Source organism: Schistocerca americana, chromosome 2 (assembly GCF_021461395.2).
Source record: "Schistocerca americana isolate TAMUIC-IGC-003095 chromosome 2, iqSchAmer2.1, whole genome shotgun sequence".
In the NCBI taxonomy this organism is placed as follows: domain Eukaryota; kingdom Metazoa; phylum Arthropoda; class Insecta; order Orthoptera; family Acrididae; genus Schistocerca; species Schistocerca americana.
Genome location: NC_060120.1, coordinates 1,097,383,664 through 1,097,400,405, shown reverse-complemented (window position 1 = coordinate 1,097,400,405; position 16,742 = coordinate 1,097,383,664). Strand labels below are relative to the sequence as shown.

General features: G+C 38.7%; 1 protein-coding gene across 1 annotated transcript in view; it reads left to right on the top strand.

The window, feature by feature from the left end:
- The window catches only part of LOC124594696 (dynein axonemal heavy chain 3), a 1,186,267-nt gene that overhangs the window by 763,946 nt on the left and 405,579 nt on the right, over positions 1 to 16,742 (top strand). The window contains exon 46 of the mRNA XM_047133063.1: positions 8,425 to 8,545. Within this exon, the coding sequence (XP_046989019.1) occupies positions 8,425 to 8,545 (121 nt within the window). The remainder of the gene's footprint in view (positions 1 to 8,424; positions 8,546 to 16,742) is intronic.

Sequence of the window (16,742 nt, the reverse complement as noted above, 5' to 3'; positions counted from 1 at the left end):
CCCTTAATGTGAAGAGTCACTAATGTCAATCCTGCTTAAAATGGGAAAACCATTTTCTTGCCATGCTCTGTCCAGAGGCATTATCCCCACAGATGGAGCAAATGCTTCTGGCTGCCTCCACTGCTTTAATCCCTCTATTGAATGTAAACAGAGGGATATGTCAGAAACGATCTGATTTCTCCACTTGGCACTCCATTTTCTAGCATCAAAACCTTCACCCACTGTCTCCTAATGACAGAATGACAATATGGATACTCAAACAGCAACAGTGAACTACAAATAAAAATGATAACAAATAAATAAACTCATAGCAAATGGAATACCAACATACAACCTGAAAACCCTAGAAGCTAGTGCACTAATCTAATATTAATGCCAGCAATTCCATCTGTCAGTTTCCTAAAAATGACAGCTGGGATGGTCATTGAAATATTGTCCATACAGTGGAAACAACAACAACTAGCTTGAACATCTGGAAGTACACCGTCAATAACACTGCCAATTTTTACCAAACTACCAATCCAAATGTAATGTAACTTCATACCTGTAACATTTATAGTAGCTTCTGAGAGATGGTATAATAAAAACTAAACATTTTGTTAGGTTTATTTTACAAAGATGACTGTGTACTGGCTTGGTATTCATATACAAAAGTATACACTTCAAGAATTTCCTACATATGACTCACTTTGTTACATAACTGTGTTTCTTTTCTACTTATTCAGTAATAGTTCGTTTTTTATATATCATTTGTATTGTTCTCTCATCCATTTTCCTTACTTCCTTCTCCCTCTGCCCTCTTTGTCCTTTCTAGAAGGTTCTACGATTTAGGAAACTTGTTAATGTGAACAGTGTTAAATAGGTAAGTTAGTGGATTTTATTTTTAATAAGTAAGTAATGTATTAATTATTGTATTAAATAACTATTGTTATAATCGGTGAAAGATAGGGATTAACATACACAAAAAGCACATTTTAAAGTCAAATATGAAAATATGTTATGGGGGGTCAAAATGACCTCTTTGTGTCATTTTAAGAAAGTATATATGTGTATTGCTTTACACCCTTATGTCTGCAATTCCGATCTTTTAAGTGCTTCTTCATTGTCTCATAAATATCCTCATCAGTGTTGCTATGCTTTTACCTTTTGTGCCATATCAGCACCATTATTCTCATTTTCACTAGATACGGTGTACAGCTTTTTTTAGTACAACCACTGTCCTTGCATAGTTTATTATGTTGCTTAGAACAAAGTGCTTCAAAATCTAAAAAAATGTTTGATTGATTCATTGGCATTTCCATATAGTGTCATCTCATTTTGTTGGATTCAATTTATTTATCAAATGGTTTAGATTTGAGTCACTAATTAGTCTTAAAGCTCTTCCATGTTGAGTATATTCTCCATTTTTTCCTGTTATATGTTTGTCTGTGATGTAAAGAGAGGCATAGTTTGACTGTTTTATTTAAATGAAAAATCATACTCTTTTAAATAGTACTTTACACCATTCAGCTAACCTTATAGTTTGTTATTTATGGGACAGAAGTTATGAGATCATAATGGATATTTTAAATAATTAACATCTCTAATCTTAATCTAATGTCCACATTGATACCATCAGTTATTAGTACTGCACAGTTTTTATGTTGAAGGAACAAATGTATCATATTCTCGAGCAATTTTACAAACAAGTCTTCTTCGTGATTTAGGGAGTGGCAACTGAAGCAACTGTTATTTCCTGTTTTGACAATAGTATGGCTGCCGTTTCAAATTTTGTCTTTAAACACAATTTACTTACATCTATAAATGCAGAGATTAGGTTCATACTTTCCTTAACATAAACAGATACACTTCCATGCTTCGCAGTTGTCCTGCAGATGATAGTTAGCCATTCATAACTGTACAGTGCATATAATTTTAATTTTCATGACTGATGATGTGTTCATTTACTAAAAGCACATTGCAATTTAAGTGTTTCAAATAGTGCTGAAGTTCAGCCAGCTACATTAGAGAGAGAAGTCTTCCGAAGTAAGAGCGATTTCAAGTGTGCCGCAGGGGAGTGTTCTAGGACCGTTGCTATTCACAATATACATAAATGACTTTGTGTATAACATTGGAAGTTAACTGAGGCTTTTTGCAGATGATGCTGTAGTATATCGAGAGGTTGTAACAATGGAAAATTGTACTGAAATGCAGGAGGATCTGCAATGAATTGACGCATGGTGCAGGGAATGGCAATTGAATCTGAATGTAGACAAGTGTGATGTGCTGCGAATACACAGAAAGAAAGGTCCTTTATCATTTAGCTACAATATGGCAGGTCAGCAACTCTAAGCAGTTAATTCCATAAATTATCTGGGAGTAGGCATTAGGAGTGATTTAAAATGGAATGAACATATAAAATTAATTGTCGGTAAAGCAGATGCCTGACTGAGATTCATTGGAAGAATCCTAAGGAAATGCGATCCGAAAACAAAGGAAGTACGTTACAGTACACTTCTTCATCCACTGATTGAATACTGCTCACCGGTGTGGGATCCGTACCGGATAGGGTTGATAGAAGAGAGAGAGAAGATCCAACAGAGAGCAGCATGCTTCGTTACAGGATCATTTAGTAATTGCGAAAGTGTTATGGAGATGATAGATAAACTCCAGTGGAAGACTCTGCAAGAGAGATGCTCAGTAGCTTGGTACAGGCTTTTGTTGAAGTTTCGAGAACATACCTTCACTGAGGAGTCAAGCAATATATTTCTCGCTCCTATGTATATCTCGCGAAGAGACCATGAGGATAAAATCAGAGAGATTAGACCCCCACAGAGGCATACTGACAATCTTTCTTTCCATGAACAATACGAGACTGGCATAGAAGGGAGAACCGATAGAGGTACTCAAAGTACCCTCCACCACACACCATCAGGTGGCTTGCGGAGTATGGATGTCGATGTAGATGCAGATGTAGATGTAGATGTAGACAGCATATTAATGTGCAAGAACATTACACTCTGTGCTTGGGGGTTATCTGTTCAGGATAATTTTCTTAGCTGTTCCTAACTTTTTATGCGTGTTGTATTATATGGCAAATGATTAGATTTTGATGATGATGGTGATGATGATGATGATGTCTAAGCTACTCCCTTTTTTCACTGTTTGTAGCAGACTGTTCAACACATTGTATATCCCAAAAAAGATTTGAGAGTTTAACACTACATTGTGTGTAAACATTGATTGCTGATTCAGCACTACATTGTTCACCTGACACATTTCCTTACCATTTCTTTGATTACTTTTTGTATAATGAGCCACCTTCCAAAGCCATTCAGATAGAGCCTGTGTTTAGTGTAGAGCATTTGACCAGTATCTACAATATTTATATTTTTGAAGTGTTTGCATATTTATATGAATTATTAAACCATTTATTAATAGAAGACAAAGGGGACAGATTGTAATGATGATGAACATTCCAAAGAATAATATTCATACGAATATTTTATTTCAGGCACGTGAATGTTTCCTGGAAAGCTACATTCACTTTGTTTTTACATTCATCATCAAATACACCAATTAGTGTAATGTAGTCACTTTAAGACAACTTACCAAGTTCCTCTGAGTGAATATTGTGGAAGCATTGGGCTCTATAAAAACCACTTCTATCACAGCAGAAGTTTCATTTGATCTTGTATCTCTTCCTATCATCACTTTTCACAACTTAATCTGTTGTTTCTTTTTCTTGTCCTTCTCTTCGTATGTTCTTCATGTCTTTATTTTTTTCTCAGTTTTATTTTTGTCTTATTACTTTCCCTGTAATCCCTTATTTTTCCTTTTTATACCTTCACATTCTAGTTTTACCGCTATCAGTCTTCAGTAATATAGCTTAATGTTAACTTTTTAATCTCTTCCTTCATCACTTTTTCTGAATAAGTTCTAGTCTTTGGGCATTAACATCTATGCTTTGCTTACTTTCTATTGCTTCTAATGATTATCCATCACATCCTATGTACAGGGCATTTCAAAAAGCACTTTACAAATTTGAAAATTCATATAAATCAATTCATAGTACCCACACAGGTGATTGTAGTGTCAATTCGTAGAGAAGAACATCAAGTTTTGGCTCACATAGTTCACTGGTGCTGAATTGCAACGTAAGTAGTGCTAGCATCAATTTAAGTTTGCTATGTGTTATAGTTTGAAGAATCAAAGTTGGCAACCACAGTTCAGCATAAGTTCCATATCAAGTACACTAAAGATCCTCCTAGTAGGCCTACAGTTTATGAGTGGCATAAATGTTTTGTAGGAACAGGGTGCTTGGTAAGACATGGGAAATCATCAGGCTGTCCAAACACATCTGACGACAACATTGGGCAAGTGAGACAATGTTTTGTCAATAGCCCCATGAAATCGATCTGACATTCATCTCATGAACTGCAGATCCCACATACGACTGTTTGGCGTGTGTTGAGAAACTGTTTGCATTTGAAACCATACAGATTGACGATGGTACAAGCAATAAAAGACACTGATAAAATTGGTCACAAGAACTTCTGTGGGGATATGTTAAATCAGTTACATGACGATGAATACTTCTTCACCAAAATCATCTTCTCTGACAAGTTAATTTTTCACATAAGTGGCAAGGTTAACACACATAATTGTAGGATTAGGGACAGTGAAAATCCACATCAAAATATTGCAAGATGTCCATGATAGCCCTAAACTGGATGGTTTTTGTGCGTTGAGCAAGAAAAAAGTGTACGACTACTTTTCCTCCATGAGAGAACCATCAATGGGATAGTGTACCTAAATATGTTACAACAATTTTTGATACTACAGATGACCAAGAACAAAATTTTTACTATATGAAAGATGGTGCGCCACCCCATTACCTGACTGATGTCCAGGATTTTCACAGTGACCATTTTCCAGGTCAATGGTTTGGCCATGATGTGCCAACTGTTCCCCAGACCTGACACCACTCAATTTTTTTATGGGTATTCATCAAGAACATCCTGTTTGTACCTCCTGTGCCAGCTTCTCTACCTGAACTTAGAGCAAGAATTTACACTGCCACTGAGTAAGTTACACCTGCAATGCTACAGCGAGTTTGGGAAGAAACTGACTTCCGATGGGGTGTGTGCAGGATAACCAATGGAAGTCACATGCAACATCTTTAGTTTCAGGTAAAAACTTGATGTGTTTCCCTACAGAATAACACTAAATTCAGCCCTATGTCCTCTTTCAATAAATTTATATGAATTTTTAAAGTTGTAAAGTCCTTTTTGAAATACTCTGTATTATGTCAATAAGGAGAACCTTCAACATATGAAATATTTGAGTAAATAAATATAAAATATCACATGTCCTTATACATTCATACATACAAATTCATGTTGTACACATGAGCCAATGGTTAGATAAGGTTACTGCTATTCTGTTTTAGACCCTTGCTTCTAACAAGGGAACCTCCCCATCGCACCCCCCTCAGATTTAGTTATAAGTTGGCACAGTGGATAGGCCTTGAAAAACTGAACACAGATCAATCAAGAAAACAGGAAGAAGTTGTGTGGCACTATGAAAAAAATAAGCAAAATATACAAACTGAGTAGTCTATGTGCAACATATGCAACATCAAGGAGAATGTGATCAGGGGCGCCGTGGTCCCGTGGTCAGCGTGAGCAGCAGTGGAACGCCAGATCCTTGGTTCAAGTCCTCCCTTGAGTGAAAATTTTGATTTCTTTATTTTCGCAGTTATGATCTGTCCGTTCGTTCATTGACGTCTTTGTTCACTGTAATAAGTTTAGTGTCTGTGTTTTGCGACCGCACCGCAAAACCGTGTGATTAGTAGACGAAAGGACGTGCCTCTCCAAAGGGAACCGAAAACATTTGTTCGCAAGGTCATAGGTCAACCGATTCCTCCACAGGAAAACACGTCTGATATATTCTATACACTGGTGACGGCATGTGCGTCACATGACAGGAATATGTTGTCGACCCACCTAACTTGTACACTTGGCGAATGGGTAAAAAGATTCTTCTACCTTGCCCGATTTAGGTTTTCTTGTGGATGTGATAATCACTCCCAAAAAAGTGATGAAAACATAAGAGTTTGTCACATAAACTGCAACAAATGACTGCAACAGTCGCACAGTGTTCCCTGTGCTCTGTCAAAACATATGTTTTTAACGTTTTCAAATTTTTCCGTGTGTAGATCGTCAAATCCTGCATATGTCCAAGCAAATCTGAACATGTCCTGGAATTTTGGAGAGCGAAGTTTATTGTGTGTGTGTGCCTGAACTTTGATAATTGTCTGAAAATAAAAAATTAAAATTTTCACTTGGGGGAGGATTCAAACCAAGGACCTCTGATTCCACAGCTGCTCACGCTAACCACAGGACCACAGCGTTACTACGGTAGTAGTGTCCTTAATATTATATATGTTGAGCATGGACTACTCAGTTTGTATATTTTGCTTATTTTTTTCATAGTTCCACACAACTTCTTCCTGTTTTCTCGACTGATTTGTGTTCAGTTTTTCAAGGCCTATCAACTGTGCCAACTTATAACTAAGTCTGAGGGGGGTGCGATGGGGAGGTTCCCTTGTAAGCAGTGGTGCTTGTGATCATGTGCTAATGTGCTACACCACAATGTAAATATTGCACCAAAAGTATACCATTTCTCTTCAAATGTGAGCTGGAAATTTCACTAAAATCATGCCATTACTCTTTGAATGCTTTTTATTGTGCAAATAAAAATGACAAAAACATGTTTCATTGTGGTCTCTCCACAATGAATAGAAATCAGTGTTGAGTGTTGAAGCAATGATCAGCCACACTATGATCAAATCTGAGAAGGGTCGTAGCTGTCTCTTTTTGACTGTGGATGCTTTCATGTGACATCATCCCTGCTGGCTTTGAGGGTGCTAAGCTGCTGAGAGCATCGGGCCAGTATTTTCCTTCAAAAGTGAACGTAAAGTATTACGCAAGTGTAGAATAGAAGTGGGTAGAATGTGAGTGGAAGTGGGTACAAGCCCTTTTGATGTTCCTAGAATATTTTGCCTGAGTGGGCCGTTGGAAAAGGTAAAATCCTCTCTAAATATTTACACATAGATTATAAGGGATTTACAAGCAGCACAGCTTTATAGTCCAGTGATAAAGCACCCTGCCTGGCAGTTCATCAACTTGAGTTCACTTCCTGCTGCCACCATCTGTTTTCTTTTCTTTCTTCTTCTTCTTCTTCTTCTTCTTCTCCTACTTCATTTCTCCCACAATGTTAAATGATTAATTACAAAATTTAAAATATTTAAACTGTCAATTTATATGTGGAAAAAAATATATTCAACTTAGTTATGATTACTATCGAAAGGCTAGAAAATTTTGTGTGAAAGTGTATGAAAGGAGTTTTATCTGTGAGTAGGATGTTCACAATGCAGTTTCTTGCTTTCCATGTTTGTCATTCAGGAACAGTGAAGTACGGTGTTGAAGGGAAGTGAAAGGTCTAAGACGTATTAATGAATTAATAGAAATGTGGCAAAAATCATAACCATGTAACCAACAAATTTCATCTTAGTGCATTATGCAAAACCAGTATCTTAACTTTAACAAGACAACATAGTTACGCATGACCTGTTTATTGTAATATTGAAGCACATTGGTACAATTTTGACATTAAATGAAACAACAATTTTTCTATTACCAGTCGCTGTTTATTTGCATTCACGATGCATTTCAAAGGTTTAAGCCTCTATCATCAGGTGGATTTATGTTTTGGTATGACTTGTGTGTTTACAAAATATGACAGTATACATGTGATGAGCTATGACAGTGAAAGGAACCAGTGACCACATAGACAGTGCCATAACTTCCTCAAAAAAGAAAAACACACACACACACAAACATCTAACTAACAAATGTAAATCCACCTAATGATGGAGGTGTAAACCTTTGAAATGCGTCATGGAGATAAATAAACAGTAACTGGTAACAGTAAATTTGTTGTTTCATTTAATGCCAATAACAGTCATGGTAAAGCCTGACCTAAAGTGTTCGCATTTAAAGGTACAATTTTGCATGAGCTACCATTGCTTTTAAGTGTGTTTTTCAAAAGTACATTGACAAAAACAATTTTATTTTAGGTGGTGGCATTTCTGTGTAATCATAGATGATGCCTCATAAAAACTGTCATTTGTATTTGCTGTCAGTTCCTCTCCTTGTCTTCTGTATTTGTTAATTTAAGTATGCATAACATGCTGTGAAGTGTTCAGTCTTTGTCATTTCTGTTATCTGATATTTATTGTTATACACAGTATTTTATTTAGATTTTTCTTTGTTTTTTTTTAAAATATTTATGATATGTGCAAATTTGAAATAATTTTCTATCATATATGTGACTATGTAATGGTTGGCAGTGACTTCTCTAAGTTATACTTACTTCCAGGTCACAGATAAGCTTCAAGCTTTAAATGATGAGTTTACTGCCATGGCAAAGAAGAAAAAGGAACTGGAAGATTCCATAGAGCTTTGCTCCCAAAAATTAGATCGGGCTGAAAATTTGATAGGTACAGTAATTTGCTAATTATTGGCAGAATTATTTTTAATGCTGCTTATGTGAGTAATGTTGTTAGAGCTTCATTGGACAATGTTGTTTGTATGACAAAAGTGTATAACAGTCAATGGAATACTACAGTTCATAGTGTATAACTGGCACTGTATATGTGTCATCATAGTCAGGTCTGCTGAGGAACTGACGTCACGGATTTGCACAGCATGGATACAGGCACCAGATCCACTGTAGCCACCAGGTCATTGTATTTGCTGTGTAGCATGCTGCTCGTACTTAGGGGTGAGTGAATGGCTGTGATGTGACAGGCTGTGGAGCCCAGGGCTAACGCTGTTAACAGTTACAAAGAGGTTTATTGATCTTCCTACATGGCATAATGACGCAGGTCTGCCCCTTCTTGCTGAACCTAATTTAGGCCAATGAATGAGTGGCAGTTTCTGTCTGGTGCTGCTGAGTTGTCACCTCATGCAGGGTGTATACAACCCGGGACAACTGGGAGAACCGGGAAAAACCTGGGAATCCTTTCGTCTAGGAGAAAGCAGGGAAAAACCCGGGAATCTTTTAGAATTCCAGGAATTTTTCATTGTTTTAGTTTTCAGTTAAATTTTTGTAATTCTGACTGGCAAGAACCAATACTCTAACAAAGAATATTACTGTATCCCACTACTGCAAATAATACTTCAACAATAAAACAAACAAGAGAAAAAAAAAAACGAAAATTACATTAGATTCATTGTAGCAGTTACGAGCGGGCTCAAGCGCATGCGCGTTAAGTCGCATTTGAGATGTAGATTCTCCTGCTTCTGGCTATGAGAATGTGGCTGTTGGCTGTGCAAGCAGTTGCAGCAAGCCGCTAGATGCTACCAGGAAAAGGAGGCGCCAAATTCGTATTCTTGAGGGAAAAAAAAGCTTGTTTCACAAAGTGCCTAGCATCCAGCACATATTGGTTTATCGATTCTTCATATGATTTTCAAACGCATCCCTGTTGGTTTTTGAACAAATTTTAAATTGATTTCTAAATGAATCATAAGTTGATTTTTGAATGTGTGTATAGTGTATGTGATGTCTCTGTCAGAAGAATCCTCGTCACATCTAGAAATAAACTTTCCGCAGACAAAAGGGGACAGGGCTATACGGGCTGAGCGGAGTAAAACCGAATGGATGAATGACAATCACTGTCTGAGTATGTGGTTGATTGGGTTTCCAAATAATCAGTGTTGTTATAGTTACTAGCGAAATCCCTAGATTCAGACTACCAGAATGGAAATAAACAACTAACAGGAATAACAGGTGAGAAATATTACGCATTATCTTCTTGGTGTATCCAAGAAAATGAAATTTTGACAGAAAATTTCTGGCCAGATCACTACACTAGTAAGGACCAGTTGTGCAGTCCCTGGCTAGCAGCCACTTCAGTTCTGTTCTGGAAGTAACGCAGAAAACATGTTGTACGACCATGTAACAACGCCTAACTGGAGATAATCGCGGGATAACTAAACTTGTGATCCTGGCAGGTTAGGCAGGTTAGTGAAGTAAATTGGCCTAAAAGTTTTGACAATGGCAGGAATAGCTACAGAATTGGGGATAACAAGATTGTTTGTTAGAACAAGGAAGAAGAAATGGGGACATCACACAAATTATGGAAGAATAAGAGAATTCCAAATTTATATAATAATTTCTTAATACTACTTTTTGATCTCATGCTTGAGAAACTAGTGCGTATGAATTAAATGTGAAGCTGTTTCCTAACATAAAGCTTTTTGTTTGTAGTAGGCCTAATAGGCATTTGATATTGGTACTTTGTGACTTATATTCTGTTGTTTTATGTATTTTACAATGGCTGCAATATTAGAAGGGCCTCTATCATTTTATCTAGCAGACAGTGACAAATAGACATAATCAGATCAAGAAACCACACCAGTCTTGGGTATTATTTGTATTAACAGCTTTTTCAGTATTAGATAATGATATTTCAGTTGTTCATGTAGCAAAACATTTGACAAACTTTGATGAGGTAATAGAGTCTTTCACAGAAAGGAAAGCACGCCATGTAAAGCTGTAGCAAGATTAGAGAGAAAAAAATGCTAGGAGCTTAGGATTGAAGATATGTGTACTTGCTTGCTTGTCTCTTGTCTTTATTGGTTTTATGTATTCTATATTTAATTTTATGTCACACAAAACAGCAAGTTATTAGCTAATAGACAATCAAGAGTGCAAATTTTCTGAAGAGTTCTTGTTCTCCTGATTTCAAATAATCCCATCTGCTATTAATTGTGAGATTTATTTATTTTTCAAGAGGGGCAGGCTGTCAAACTGGCCAACTGGGAGCAGGAGAGGCACCACAGGACATTTTAATTTCTGCTGTCCTGAATATAGTTTGATGGCATCCATTACAAAATATTCATGTTTCAATTCCACAGAACAAAATACAGTGACGTGTGATAGAATAATGCTGTAGGAAGAGGCATGGCACTGCCCTTTGGCTCACTTAAGACCAAATAACATGTCTTACATTTCCTCAAACACGTATGTTTTATGTTTCAGACTTTTCAGAAAGATGTGTGCTACAAGATGAACATTTTTTTTTTTTTTTTTTTTTTTTTTTTTTTTTTAGTATTGACCCGGTTCGCAAATACCGTAGATCCATTGATGCACAGAGCAGTCTGAGTTATAGTGGGTAGTCTCTACGTGACCCGTGTTTACATTTAGTGATTTTGCTGTTTCCCCTTTGTTTACTCTCACATCAAATGAAAACAAACTACCAAGTGAATTAAAATACATTCACATAATTACGGAAGGCTAAGATATGTTACTACTTTCAGACTTTTTTTTATTTCTACCTTTCTGACAGTCAAGCTTTAATTGCTTTGCAGAACAGTGAAGTTATTTTTGTCTGTTTTCTAAAGAAATTTGACTTTTATTAACCTTTTCTGCAGAGGCAGTCAAAGTATTTGAAACAAAATGTTTAATTCAAAAGTACTGCCTAGTTTCAACTGTTCACTGCATTTCAAGTGCACGTTTTCATCTTCTAGCACATATGCCATTATGCCATAATAAAGAACCAAACATGATATAATACAGTACTGGTGCTCCAAGAAAATTCACATTCCAAAAACCACACTGAAAAGCTTAATATCAGTCAAGGTCTACTTCATTAGGAATCTGGACATACTAATGTGCACTTTAAGTATGAACTTTAAATGTGCACTTTTTAGTATGGTTCATGAAATTCTGATGCTCTTGGAGTATCCACTGATGTCTTGTTTCTTTTATGACATAAAGTATGATCTTTTAATGTTTTATACGTACCTACATACAGGCTTCCTACGTCATGGTAGCTTCACAAGCACGGTGTCGCCCGTTATGTGCACTCTCTGGCAACTGCTGAAACGAACTTATTTCTAACAGGTCATGGGAAAATATTGAGAATGGTGGTTTGAAAAGCATTAGTTTCAAAGTAAATATCCTCTTACGTACGTGTGATGTATCTTAAAGAGTAACACGTGCAAAAAAGATCAACATTATATGTGAAATCTTAGCTTCTCTTGCAGCTTATTAACCTTAGAGACCAATATTATATGTGAAAGCTTTGCATTCCTTGTAGCAACACTATGTATATTAATTTAAACTATGAACTTTCCCTGTTTGTGTGTTCTTGCTACGTAACAGTGGTGTTGGCTGAATACATCATGTGTCCTATACTCTGAATATCTGCTGTCATCGGCTGGCGAGATAATGTAACATGAGCTATGACTGGCTCACAGATAGTGTATTGCAATCTTGATTTCAATGATTCGGAAAGTAACATGTGGTGATTGGTGGAATTCCAATGTATACTTTTGTAATACGAAAATACACAGTGTACATGTTGCTGCACATCGAAGATGTTTCCAAAACGTGTCTTTTTCCCTGAGTTTTGTTTTCTAAAGTGCCGGGAAATTCTACGCCTTTGTATAAAACCATAACCATTCGAAGGATAGATAAGTTTTTCAGTTCCGAGGGAAAATATACTGTCACTTGACATGGAAAAAGTGTGTTTTCACCCGGGAGAAAGTGCATTTTTAACGGGGAAATCCGGAAAATATCCGGGCATTTTTTTTCCTTGTCCACGTACACACCCTGTCATGTGACTGTGGTTGGCAGCCACTGTAGGCCACAGGCATTGACATCAGTGGTGCATCAGGTTGTGCTGCAATGGCACCCCACTTTGGATTTGGCCTCTCTACTCTGCTCACAAATGCTGTGGCTGCATAACAAGGTTGATGTGCAGTGCTTGTCTCCATATCACGTAGTTGTGGGGAGCCCTCGCCCTGCTCACATCACCGCAACAGAGTGCAAAGATGGCTGTGCACAAGCTTTGACTCGCTGTCGTCTAGCAGTAATCAGCTAGCATTGTGGCGCTGAGTCTTGCGAGGAATACGTGTCAGAGTCAGCAGGCACAGACAGCAGATTTGCTGGGCTGAGACACCAAAAACCTGCTAAGGACTTAGAGCAGACGGCAAGTGCAGCCCAATGTCTAACATTTGGCTGCACCTAGTGAAACCCAGTCATCTCGCTATCTGGCATTGCTCTGGTGTCGTGGTGGTACTGGTGGTTTCCGGCAAAGAAAAGTGATCCCTGCCTTAAAATCCACACTTATTTATATTCTTCCAGTGCCCATTTGTTTCACTTAAACACAGTGCGTAGCCACTTTGACAAAACAAGATACTTGTCATGGTGTGGTGATGGCACACACAATTATGGTTGTGCAGAACCATTTATCGCTGAGCTGAGCTGTCGTCACTGAGCTTGTGGCTATTGGCCGCAGCTGTTAACATAGTGCTCTGTGGTATGCCCATAACATTTTTCCTTGCCTTTGTTAAAGACTAATAATTTTACAACTAAATACTTGGCTACCGCACTGCACTGCCCTCCATATTGGAGAACACCTCGTCTCTTGAGTCTGATTCCAGCCTGGAAGTCTTCTGTAATTACTTCTACCCACAGTCTGTAAAACTAGTACCTAACACTAAATTATCTGTTCTTAACTACTACACAAATTACTGTGTTCATTGCTGACTCTGTAAATTTATATTTCATACCATGATCATGGTATCCAGCCTGCAGGAACTTGGATTTGTCCCGAGTTGACCTTCCACATCATTCATTTGCTTCACATTCATGAGAACTAGATGGAGCAATATCAAAGCCACCCTGACACTAGGAATTCCGATGCTCAAAGTCACAGTTACTTGATGTCTACTGTCCTGGTAATGTTCTACATGCTGCAGCAATTTCTTTCCAGTGACATGCCCTCATGGGCAGCTATCATTCGGCTTAATGAATGGTGGAGGTTAGGTTCCCAGATGTTGTTAAGGAAGGTAAGATTTTGTCTGAACAATGTCTGTGAAGGTTCATTTGGCCAGTACAGCTGTGGGTGTGTCACATTTAGTAGAGTAACTCCTGTTGTAGTAACTGGCAAATTAAAATTTGGTTCCAAAACATCACACAGTCCCTTTGATCAATACTCCACTGCCTCATACTTCCAAAGATCTGACCCCATTAGTTTCCCTTGCTGATAGCATGTAGCAATAGTTAGTATGTCATTGTACACTGAATATGACCTGCCGCACAATAATCCCCTTCCCACGGGTAGTTTTGTAATGGGTGATTTCAATAGTCACCATACACGCTGGGGATACAATGAATCTAATGAAGACGGACTCAAGGTGGAGACATGGGCAGATGCTGAATCACTCTGTCTCATACACAACGCCAATCTCCCCCTATCTTTTAACAGCGGCAGGTGGCAAAGGGGATACAACCCTCATCTTCGTCAGCCAGAACTTGGTGACTGAGTGCGTGAAAGATGTCCTGGGTCCTATTCCACACTCCCAACATTGACCCATCAAACTCACAGTTACTTCAGCAGTGGTGCCAGTGTGGATTCCATTTTGACGAAGATTTAATTTCAAGAGGGCAAACTGGGAAGGTTTCACAATTGGAATCGACGAAAAGCTGCAAGCTCTAGAACCAACACACAGCAACTACGATAAGTTCATAGAAATCGTCCAGAATGTATCAAGAAAGTCTATCCCTAGGAGCTGCAGAATGGAGTTTGTACCAGGCCTAACGAAAGACAACCGGCAACTATACGATGCATACAAGAACCAACACACAGCAACTACGATAAGTTCATAGAAATCGTCCAGAATGTATCAAGAAAGTCTATCCCTAGGGGCTGCAGAATGGAGTTTGTACCAGGCCTAACGAAAGACAACCGGCAACTATACGATGCATATAAGGAAAAGTATGAGGAGAACCCATTCTCTGAAGAAGCTCTTGAACATGCAAACGCACTTACTGACCAGCTAATCGAGAAGCGCCAAGAAGAATGGCAACATCTAATTGAAAGTGTAGACATGAAACATTCTAGCCGGATTGCCTTGAAGACAATTAAGAAGCTAAATAATGACCCTAAGCAGCAAACGGAAGCACCAAGAGTAACAGCCAACCAAATAGTGCACCAACTCGTTCTTAATGGGAAAACGAAGACTCCAGCAAAAACCATCCCAATAAGAAGTGGCGAAAGTGACACGAACTACTACAGTCATCCATTTACCATCGAAGAGCTAGAGTCCGCACTTAAATCTCTGAAACTTGGCAAAGCAGCATGGCTAGACGACCTTAGGAATGAACAGATCCTTAAATTTTGCGAGTACACGAAAAACTGACTGCTCCTATTTTTTTCAATACCTGTATCCGGCTAAACAACATCCCAAAAATCTGGAAAAAGGCCAAGGTCATAGCCATTCCAAAATCCAGCAAACCATTGGACGAGCCAAAAAATTTCAGACCAGTAACAGTACTTTGCTGCTTGTACAAGGTGTTCGAGCGCATGCTGCTGAATCGACTTGTGCCTAATATTTATCATCAGATAATTCCAGAACAGGTGGGGTTTCGCCCTGGGAAAACTTGCACTGGACAGGTCTTGAATCTTACCCAGTTCATAGAGCATGGGTACGAGAACCGTCTAATTACTGAAGCCGTACTTGTCGACCTCTCATCCGCATTCGACACTGTAAATCAGAAACTGTTGCTCACTAAAATATACGCTATGACTAATGATTTTGGGCTGATACAAATTATATCTACTCTTCTCAGCAACAGACGGTTCATCACAAACCTAGGAGGGAAGCGAAGCCGATGGCGTATCCAGAAAAATGGACTACCCCAAGGCAGTGTCCTCGCACCCACTCTTTTCAACATAAATGTGAATGATCAACCAGTTGCACCAGGGACTAGGAGCTTTGCTTACACAAACGATCTTGCCATGGCCGTGCAGGGTTGGAACTTTAACGACATAGAAATTAGTCTTGCGAATGCCCTCAATGGTCTAACGCCATACTACGAAGCCAACTGCCTATGCCTGAATGCAGCAAAAACATTATCCTGCCTATTGCATCTTCAAAACCAATACACCAAACATACCCTAAACATCACGTGGAACAACCAACGGATTGCATTCAGCAGCACTCCTTGTTATTTAGGCATCACCCTTGATCGCACACTTACTTACAGACATCATGTAGACAAGGCCAGGGGCAAACTATCAACAAGAAACAACCTCCTGAGTAAGCTCACCTCCACAAAATGGGGTGCCGACCCACATACTTTACGTATGTCAGCACTTGCACTCTGCTACTCGGTTGCTGAATACGCTGTCCCAGTTTGGGAAAGATCAGTGCATGCGAAACGAGTGGATCCTCTGCTGAATGATTCCTGTCGTGTAATCACGGGATGCCTAAGACCCACCCCAGTGAGCCAACTTTATTTGCTTAGTGGCATAGCTCCATCCAACATCAGATGAGCTATAGCAAGCGAAGCAGAGCGCCTCAAGCAGCTGCGTGACCAGCGCCATCCTCTCTTCGGACAAAACCCTCCACACACACGTCTAAAATGAAGACGGAGTTTCCTCACCTCAGTTCAACTGCTCGAAACCTCAAAACAAAAGGCCAAATTGTCAAAATGGCAAGCAACACTTCCTACGGGAGACCAGGCACCTCTAATCTCACCCAAAAAACAATTGGCCTCTGGAAATGAACTAAAATGGCCATTATGGAGAACCTTCAACCACCTACGAACTGGGGTGGGCAGATGCAACGTAAACATGTGTAAATGGGGATACCGAGACGGGACGGACACGTACCAGTGCG